The 10,613-nt window shown below is 39.3% G+C and overlaps 1 protein-coding gene across 1 annotated transcript in view; it reads left to right on the top strand.

Moving 5' to 3' along the window:
* The window catches only part of LOC104530930 (STT3 oligosaccharyltransferase complex catalytic subunit B), a 30,245-nt gene extending 22,773 nt beyond the window's left edge, over window positions 1-7,472 (top strand). The window contains 5 exon segments of the mRNA XM_010175665.1: window positions 2-64; window positions 2,447-2,620; window positions 3,650-3,763; window positions 4,679-4,891; window positions 6,941-7,472. Of these exon segments, the coding sequence (XP_010173967.1) occupies window positions 2-64; window positions 2,447-2,620; window positions 3,650-3,763; window positions 4,679-4,891; window positions 6,941-7,021 (645 nt within the window). The 3' untranslated portion in view covers window positions 7,022-7,472.
* Window positions 7,473-10,613: the final 3,141 nt, after the last annotated feature.

The following is a 10,613-nucleotide window of genomic DNA, read 5'->3' as shown; positions in this document are numbered from 1 at the left end:
AGGAATGGCTAACCGGACAACCTTGGTTGATAACAATACTTGGAACAACAGCCACATAGCCCTGGTAAGGGTGGCAGTTTTCTATGGAGTAGAAACACCAAAATGTTTGCATTGCAGTTGAGTATGGAATTGTAAATGTCTGTTGATGGATAGTATGATGTTAAGGAAAAATTCCATAAGAGCGGGGAAACAGAGGTGGAAGGAACTTTTTTTTTTTTTTATTACTTTTATTAGAGCTGAAGTGTAGAGTTTGGGGGCTGGAAGAGATCAGTTTTGCTTTTGGAGTTTGTTTTGTTTACTTAATTTCCAAAACTTCCCTTCCACTTTAGTTTTTCCTCTTTTCTTTGTGGGAGGACAGACAAAATCTAATGTAACCATTCCCCTTGTGATTACTGCTACAACAGCTTACCTGGTACCGCTACTTTACTATGCAAATAGGGATCGTTACAGTTCAGCAGCGTCTTTGCTGATGGGATTTTTGAATGGCTTGTGAAAACTGACCACATGAAACAACAAATTTTCAGGCATCTTGGAAATTAGAGAAAGTTTATTAATAGCAATGGAATTGTTGCAGATTTGATGCGATTCTGTCTTCTCAAATTTGCTGTTAGACAAAACATCTGTACATTTAATTTCTTTCACTTCTGAAGAGCAAGTTTAAGCTTTGTGTATGTGCTTAAAAAGCAGGGTGTTAGCAGTGCCTGTGGTTACAGAGGCACCACCTTGGGCAACTTAAACTTTTTTCAGAAACAAAAGAATGCCCTATATTGCAGCTGGGTTGCAGTCTTACTAGGTGCTGTGTCATGACTCATCGTCACTCGGTGATCTTCCCAGAAGACCCATATTATGCTACATGGGCAGAATGGGGGAAGGGCTTGAGGACCATATTGGGATAGTTTCTTGCCTTGTGTCAGTAGCTAGTAAAGCAGTTGGACCAAGTCTGCTGACAAACAGTGTTCAAAATCAACAAATTAATCAAGCTGTGACTTGAGCCAACAAAGTCCTGAAAAAAATGTGTATTGGGGAAGGGAGGATCACACGTCCGTGCCTTTGACAGGGGCAGGAAGCTGGCATCAGCTGCCAGCCAGCTTGGGAAATTGTACTGTTGGTGCTAATACCAGTCAACAAGCCTTCCCATGTACTCTGAGGCACTTTGCTCTTAGTTTGGTTGTTGACCTGACAGCATTAGTGTGCTTTGATGGACATTCAGCTCTGATAGCTCTGTGTGCCTCTCTCCTGTACCAGAGGTAGAAGTGCAGACACTACTGCATCTAAACCAACAGATCCCTGCAGGACAAGGTGCATCATGTGAATAGAGAGACTGTGGAAGTCGTCTGTATTGCATAAGAACAGTCACCATACACACTGCAGCAATTAGCAACAATGGCTTTTAATAATTCTCTCCAGCCTGAGTGCTGGTGCTGTCAGGTTCCATTTTGGGATGAATGCCCCATAAAGGGGGGACCTGAGCAATAAACACGGGTTTTGGTGAATACCTGAACTTGTGCTCTGAACGAGGCGTGCCCTGGAGACGTGTCCCGATGGCTTCCTCCTGCACAGCAATGGAAACCTGCCAAATAACTTCACATTGATTAGGATCACGGCCAAGAAGCTGAGGTTCTCTGTCCTTTTGACAGATTGCAGCCTAAGCTTAGTGCTTTCTAATTATGTTCTTAACTGAATGTTACCAATTTGGATGCAGTATTATTTATATTGTAGTTACTCCTTTTACAACTGTGACTCATTATTGTGCCTCAAGTACAAGAACTTCAACCACAAACAAAACTACTGAACTGAACGCCAGTCACCAACCAAAGCAAATTCTTTAGCTGTGGGAAGTGACCAGTATGGGAGAGGTTCTGGATACAGCTTTAAAAAGTTTTTCAAGGCCAAAACTATGTTATGCTTTTAACTCAAGGATGCCTCTATTCTGACATTTTCTCTGCATTAATTTACCTTGAAGTCAATGCTGAGGGTGCCTGTATGCTGCTGAGTACAATGCAGTGTGGCTGCTTCGTTAAGGAGGCACAGAGCTGAAAGGAAAAAAACCCCAAGAATTTGCTAACATTTCAAATAATTTATTCACTTTGGGCTGTGACTAAAGCTTTGAAAATAATTTGTAACCACATATTTTGTGCAACACTAAGTTTTTGGCAATACAGCCAACTTGAAAAATCTGTAGGTGCCACAAAAGGAAAATCCTTATTGCTACATTTTACACTCAAAACACTCATTTCAGCTGGCAGCACTTCTCTTACAGAGGAGGAAATGTTTCAGTTGAGGCTTTTGAGTTTCTAAATAGACACAGTGAGTTTATCTGGAATGAAAGTGTGGGCTTCGGTTGGCAAGTATGTATTCTTGGGCTTTGGTCTGGCAGGTTACTGATCTGCAGATCTATTTGATAGGCAGCTATGCAGATGTTTAAGATATTTTTGCTATGATACAGGTGGGAAAGGCAATGTCATCAAATGAGTCAGCAGCATACGAGATCATGAGAAGCCTGGATGTGGATTATGTGTTGATTATTTTTGGTGGTGTGATTGGCTACTCTGGTGATGATATTAATAAGTTCTTGTGGATGGTGAGAATAGCAGAGGGGGAACATCCCAAAGATATCCGGGTAAGTGGAAACATACATGGAGAACTGAAGTGTTCTTTGTGTATACTTTTATTTCTATATGTTCATCTCTACTGTTTTTTTTAACTTTTATTTATGTTGCTGCTTTTCTGGTAATGCTCAGTACAGTGGAGGGAAATCTCTACTACTTATTGCAATTTTATTTGGAAAATGTGTTATGGGTTGTTTTCCTAGAGCAGTAGGAGTGCAGAGGCCTGTAGCCCAGTTTCTTTCAGTATTTATGGTTTTGAAAGGTCAGTAATCCCAAAAGCTTTTCACCTCTTTTGCATGATACTAAAAGTACAGGATATCTTTTGTAATTCCCCTATGTGTGTCTCACTGTGCACCATCATACTTTTTTAAAGTAGGAGTGTTCAGACTGTTTAAATAGTTGGCATTACAAATTTCTTCAAACTGTAATAGTAGGAGACAAGTTAAAGTGTTAATATTGACTTCTGTAGAGTTTAAGTTATTCAAACATCTCAGAGATTGCAGAAGTCTGTAGTAATATTTGCTTAAGCCTAACAAAAACTTAGCTATTGAGCACAGGCTGAAGGGAGTAACCTGTCTGCAGTTTCATCTGGTACCAGAGATGAAAATGGCAGAAACTTTAAACACTGTGCACATTTGAAATTTATGGTAGCATTGCAGACCTCATATTAACACTACAGTGCTTTTCAGCTTTCTAAAGAATAATTTTGATAGATGCCCAACTAACATTTACATTTTGAGATCAGTTTTCCAGTAACTGCTTACTGTGAAGTGACAACATTCACACCAGCACAATAATACGGATTTAGGCAGATTGGTCCATTGGGATCTGGGTTACAAACAGGTAGTTTGTAGCTACTTTACCTTTAATGATCACCATCATTTTCTGTTTTAAGACTAGCTTAAATCAGCTTTTAAACTGTAAAAGCCAGTTTAGATTCTTTATTAACTTTTTCTGTGCAGGAGGGAATAAGAAATGACCTTAAATAGGGGTTTACTTTCTATTGACTCTGTGTATCTGTTCTTTTTTTCTTTTTCAAGGAAAGTGATTACTTTACCCCTCAGGGAGAATTCCGGGTAGACAAGGCAGGTTCTCCAACTTTGCTGAACTGCCTCATGTATAAAATGTCCTATTACAGATTTGGAGAGATGCAGGTTAGTGCTACAACTTCTCCTGAATCTTAATCGAAATGTGAGAAAACAAATGTTATTTTGATGTGTTTTCCATTGCTTGTAGTAGCAGAATCAGAGGTAAGAGTCAGCTTTACAAATTAAAACACATCTAGGCATGGTCTACTATATATATAACCTTTAGAAAAAAGCATTTCTGCTGCTAAACTATACTTGCACTTAGTCTTTTGCTGTCCTTCACAGTACCCCAGATGACCATCTTAATTCACTATGCAGCGTGCTTGCTAAAGCGTTAACTGTTATGTTGTGGAGAGCTTTAGATTTATTTTTTCTAACAGCAATGCAGAAGTGGAACTGTTAATTGGCTATTTAATATCTGTCAGAAAAGACTTGATTTCTGTCTGAATCACATCAATGTGTTAAACAACACAGCACTTGTGTAATAAGAAGCTAATTCTCAGAGAGAGTTAGCACAAGAATCCTTTATTCAGCTAAAACCGAGGCCAGTGGGTCTTACTTCTAACGTGAGGGGGTCAAATTTAACTGATAAACATGAACTACTTGGAAAACCATGGAAGCGCAAATGAGTGCACTATAGAAGAGGGAGCACAAGGGAGCAGCTATGCTACAAAGCCACCACAGGCTGCCACACCTCAGACTTTCACTTGAGTAGTTCCATCTCTGAATGCAGATGTGATATTTCTGTTGAGACATGAAGTGCCATCTCCTACATCATCTGTAGGAGTAAGAATGAATTTGTCTCTTTCTCAGTGGTAAAAAGGAAGAGTTTTTTCTGTGTCGTAATAACCAACGCAAGAGAAGCAGTGTCCTGTGACCTGACCAGCTGAAAGTGTCGCCTTGTGGTCTGAAGTACCACAGTTTGAGTGATGGCTGCTTTGGGTTTTCTCTCGAACTAACATGCAACTTTAATTTTTACAGCTGGATTTTCGGACACCCCCAGGATTTGATCGTACACGCAATGCTGAGATAGGCAACAAAGACATCAAATTTAAACACCTGGAGGAAGCCTTTACCTCAGAGCACTGGCTTGTTAGAATATACAAGGTGAAACAACTAGACAACAGAGAGACATTGGATCATAAACCTAGAGTAACCAACATTGTACCGAAACAGAAGTATTTGTCAAAGAAGGTGGGTTCCCAGTGAAGTTAACTGAAGGGGGGCAGCAGATGGCAGTTTCTTTTTAACAGTGAATCACAAAGCTGGTGAATTATGTATTTCTACTAGCCAGAATGTTATGGATACTGTTCATGTTAGTGTCCAATATCAGACCTGCCTGCTGGTAATAATTGTTAATTTACTGTCCGCTTAACTTAAAAGCATGTGAAGACACAAGGCTAGATTTTTTTTAGGCAGAATGCTACCTGGAAATAGAGTGTGTCACTGGCTCTTACAACTCTTAAGTCTTCATGTAACTGGAAGTATAATCTCTACATCAATTCATGTTTCAGTAACTATGGCTCACTAAGTAAATAATGTGGAAGTTGCTTTCTGACTTTGTTTGAAAGTAGTGACGCCTAGAAGTTTAAAAATGACAATTTTGTATGAAATAAATTAAATATGAAACTTTTGTTGACGGAACTTTAGTGTCTGTCTGCTTACTGTTTGAAGTCATCTTCATGGTTTTAAATGTTAGCTGTGGTGTGCCACTTGAGCCTCTTAAGAAAGATGTATTATCAATCAGGGGAGTTGGGGAGACTCTTAGCAGCCCTTTCCTTCACAACATCTGTCTTCTAGGTATTAAAATGTATTTTGCAAAAAGAATTCCAGAATCCTGCCAGAAACAAATGTGCAAGAAACTAAATTAGTAGGGGCAGGAAACTTACACTGTGTCAAGGAAATACAAGTAAAGAATGTTAGAGGGTAAAGATGCTTATTTTTGTGATTTGATGGAATTTCATAAAAGAAGGTATTTTGTGAGTTACCACTGAAGCCAGACTTACCTTGAAAGGAAATGATAAGCTTTACTGTGCCTGTCATACACTTACAGTGTAACTTTTGATCTCAAGTGACAAGCAAGGTGGTATTTATTAAGGACAGAGGCACTGACCCCACTTGAGCTGTGGATGTGTCAGTTCTCTGACTAAAGACAGAATAAAAGTTCATGCAAATTCTGACCCATCACCAGCTCCTGCAGTACACACAGGCTCCACTTGCCATTAAGAAATCAGAGAAGCAGCAAAGAGCATGGGGTGAACGTTGAAGCTAGGATTTCTGAAATGCATTCTGAGGGCTCCTTGGTAGCCACAGGTTTCCAGCAGTTGCTTCCTTACTGGAAGTTCAGTCCATCATCTCCTGTCACTCCTAGAAATGATGTTGCTCAAGTTCAGAGATAGAACGTGTCTGATTATTACATACTAGTTTGTATGTAATCTCACTTTATAATGATATTGTTGTTATTAAAAAGATAAAAGATGTATTTAAGTGACATAACAGAGCCTGCAGGTAAGCACAGCACAGTGCAGCAAGTGTGGGAGCTGCCTACTGTCCGATTTGTTGTGGCAGGCGTGTTGAATGTACAGTTCTACCTGCCACAAGGTAACTAACTGCTGTATTTATACAACTTAGAAGTTAGGTTTAAGAATAACATTAATGGTTCCCCCCATCACTACCTTAATAAATAAATAAATAGAAATCTAAAGTATGCTGATAAAGACACATGAGCAGAAAGCACTAACTAGCCTACAGGCCAAGAAGAAGACTAAAGACTAAAATGAGATTATTCCATTTTTCTCTAATTTTTGAAAAATGCTTTGAGCATTCTATCACTATGTAGCTATCTATCCTCTTGCTAACTTGTAAGAGAATCAAATAGTGCAAAAGATGCAAGAAGGTATTTCCAAACAAAACTAACACTCCACACCACTGCTGTTCTTCGGGCATATTAGAACATTATAATGTTGGTTAATTACTAATTCTGCCTCAGCACAAGCTTTGAAAACAATTCTACAGATCTGGTAGCTGAGGGTTGCAAAAGTACATCTTGTGCAAAAGCCAATGTTGGGCATGAATTAACAATCCCAACTTTAAAAGTAGTAACTGGATAATACCTAGTTGAGGGTTTACCACCTAAGCTCTTTAAAAATCAGTTTAACAATCAAGGCATTGAAATGCACATCACAAAACCGCGGTCAAGACTAAATCATTAACTAATACATTTTATTCTGTTTTTCTTTTTAGACCTCCAAAAGGAAGCGTGGCTACATTAAGAATAAACTAATTTTAAAGAAAGGCAAGAGACCCAACAGGAAGACAGTTTAAATACACTGTTCTGATTGCTAATACGAAGCAGTTGTCCTTGAGATAACCAGTCTTTGCCTTTAGCTCAAGTCATGTTTCACAGCAACATGAGGGTACAGAACCATCATTGGTCCAGATTATTGTACAAAATTTTCAGGCAATGTCTGATTAAAAATATTGGCTTATTGAGAACAGCTGTTTTAGATTTGTAATGTGAAGCAAGACAGAGCTGCTATCCAAGTCTAGCAGCGTTTTGGTTTTTTTTATTGGTACATATTATCCTTCAAATCTGTTGAGAATTTGGACTGACTGCACCAAAGAACCCTGTAATTTGGTCCTTGGCACATGCATACTTGTCAATCTTTTTTGGAAAACACTGTTTGGCTGAATAGCAGCAGTAAGTAAACTGGAATGGTGAAATCTAAAAATGACTTGTTTTCAACAATTAGGAGGAAAGAGAGCTCTCTGAAATGCAACTTTCAAAATAAGTTACTCTCATGATTATTTTTCAGTGGTTTCTTTCAATGGCCTTTTGCTGGAGGCTGGTTTTGATCTGGAGTGTAAGCAACAAAGCTGCTGTTCTCACAAGATGAGAGGGCAGATGCTAGTTTAGATTGGACGAGCTGCTTTTGTTGAAGACGGGATCGCAGTATTGCTGCCTTACACTGCCACGTCAGAAGGTAGGCAAGGCAAACCTTGCACGCTGCAGACACAAGGGCTAAATCTGTATCCTCCTGAAAAATCTGAAAATGACAGTGATGAATGCTACAGTACCACACCGCTGAGCACCAGGTAGTGGCTGGTGCTTCAGAACAGAAATTCAACTCTTAGGTAAATGTTTACATTGGTAAAACACGTATAGCCTGGTTAATGGGGAAAAAAAAGGTTGACAGGTATACAAACCCCCTTTTCTGTGGCTGTCGGAGGTAGTGGATTTGCAAACCTCTTCCTCCCCTCACTGCCTTCTCTTGTGAGGGTAAAAGTTTTTCTGGAAATCCATTTCTCTGCATTTTTATTTAGAGTGCTTAAATCAACTGAAGAAATTCCTGCTATAGTGCTATTTGCTTTGTCTGTCTTTTATACTGTTTTGGGGTTGTTTTTTTTAAAAAAAGTGGTGGAAACTGTCAGATTAAATGCACTAAAATATAAATGGAGACTGAACATGTTCACTTTCCAGCTATAGGAAAACTTTATACAGACTTGAAAATTTTCTTTAATTAAAACAAAAGGGTTTTTGCAGTTTGTTTTCCTGCCACAGGTTATAATTTTTTTATAGGAAAAAAAAAAACTTGCATCAAATTATTGATGTAAAATGCAGAATAGTATGTACCTTTCATGAAGAAAATGTAAATTTACCGTGTTCTGTGAGAATGTTACTGCTGACTTCTTTCCCAAGGTGTAGAATATTTTTTTGATTTATGAACTCATTTTTGACTCAGATGGTTTATACAGCCCAATACTACAGCTGCAACATTTTCACAAAGGTAATTAAATCTGGATATCTGGCCCCCTGTCGTTTGGAGATTTCATTTTTATTTTGTTGCTTTAAAGCTCAATGCAGACCAGTTGTTGACTGTAGGGGAAAATAAAGTTAATTCCAGTTTTGTGTTAAGGGTGTTGTGTCAGTTTTGTGATTAATTTGGTAACATGTTGCTTATGGGCCTGGTGATAAATTTAAGTCATTCCTGTTCCATAATGCAAATCTGCTGCCCTCATGAAGTTGCTGTAATGAAGCCACAGTAGCCACTTAACATCCTTCCAGGTTACATTTATTAAGCCAGATGCTGGGCCCCTGCTGTGATGAAATGGAGGTGGCTGAAGGTGTAGCTGATGCAGTTGCTGACATACAAGCAGAAAGGGTGATGATGTCATGTGTGGTTTGTAATGTCTTGCTTCTTCAAAGCAAATCTGCATGCTGCCCCTTCACCATGGGTAAGAAATAAGTGATCTAACATTTGGAAGAACATGTGAAAGGCAGCAGGAGAGATGCTGCTGGTCAGTCTGTGGTTGGGCAGTGACTCAGCCTTGCTTTAAAAAAGGAAATAAAAGGGTTTGCTCCCAGCTTTAGGTATCTTTACAGTTCTGTCAGATTGTGCTCTCCTTAACATAGCAGAAATATGTGAATCCTGTAAACTTTTACAGCATTTTTAAAGCTCTATGAAAGAAAAATAAGCTAACTACAGGAATCATAGCCAGCCTAGGCCTAAAGTTGCCTACCACTTACCTGAGCTTTCTTAAATCTAACTTGACTTACTTCCAGGCTTCTGCCAATATTCTACATTTAAATGAAATGAAAAGTTGGAGTCATTAAGGCAGCCACTTAGAAAAAAAAAAACAAAGTTTCAAAGAAAAACTGTCAGGCATTGCATCACCTTTGGTTCCTCAGGAACCTGCACACCACCCCGATTACCTGGTTCTCCACCTGCATCCCAGAGTTGCTCAGCTAAACTACTACTTGTGCTGAGAACTGAACCACACTTGTACCAGCAAAGAATACTGCATCTTGCATCGTGATCCAACCTACCTTCTGCACTGGTTTATGTTCTTAGCTAAAGCCATCCTTTTGTTGTTCTACTAGGTCAAATTTTAACGCATAACTGCCACAAAACATTAAAATACAAATTTAAAAAAAAAAAAAAAAAAGCTTAAGCCAGGCTCTGGTCTTTAGTTGCTAAGGAACTAAAACTGGGAGTTCTGTATCACTGAATCAACCTGCTGAAAACAGTGAGGGCAGACAGCACTACTGGTAATTCCACAAGAAATATATTGACTTGTGAAAGTAATTCCACAGAGGGGAGAGAAGAGTCATCAGTTGAATATCTTTATAGATTTAGTCTTGAAAAAAACAGTTAAATGCTTTGAATCAGCCCTCTGTACAAATCAATCCCACTATGAGTAAAAAACTGAAAACAAACCGTACTTGGCTATGGCTACAACTGTGTATCATGTCTTTAAACCAACTGTATAAACTGCTCCGAGACAGGGCCCTGGAGCAGTGCGAGGAAAGGCAAGGAACACACCTGGGTAGGATCTCCTGTCCTACTGCCAGCCTGTGGCATTTTCTGTTTCGCATAAAAATAAAGTGTTCTGGCAGGAGGGCTTCCAACACTGTGGATGAATGTTGAAAATAAACCAAAACTGCATTAGCTAACACCTGAAAAATGCTGACCAGGATCCATGAAGCCGCCAAGCACATTTTTTCCTCCCCATGCAGGTGTCCATTACTGCAGTAATTTAGAGTTGCACTTTAAGAGGTACCTAATCAAGAATCTCTGTTAATGACAAACATTAAATGAAATATGATTTTCAAAAACAAGGGGAACACCCTAACCCATTTCCTTTGTATTTGTCAAAATAAGGCCTATGTTCTCCAGCCTTTCCCACAGCTGTGATGCTGCCCAGCCCTGTTTTCCCTGTGTAGTGCTGTCCAATTTAAACAAACACTTACCTCTATGGTGTCTGGCAGTACGAACAGGCTGGAAAAACCCCCCACACACCAAACCAGGAGTCAGCAGACAAGTTTTGCTTCTATCAGAGAGCTCACAGGCACCCTGGGTGTTGTACACGGCTCCTGGAGGCCCGAGTAACTGGTACCAGTGAACTAATGCTTCAA

Source organism: Antrostomus carolinensis, unplaced genomic scaffold (genome assembly GCF_000700745.2).
Source record: "Antrostomus carolinensis isolate BGI_N321 unplaced genomic scaffold, ASM70074v2 scaffold609, whole genome shotgun sequence".
Taxonomy (NCBI): Eukaryota; Metazoa; Chordata; class Aves; order Caprimulgiformes; family Caprimulgidae; genus Antrostomus; species Antrostomus carolinensis.
This window is presented reverse-complemented; position numbering and strand designations above follow the sequence as displayed.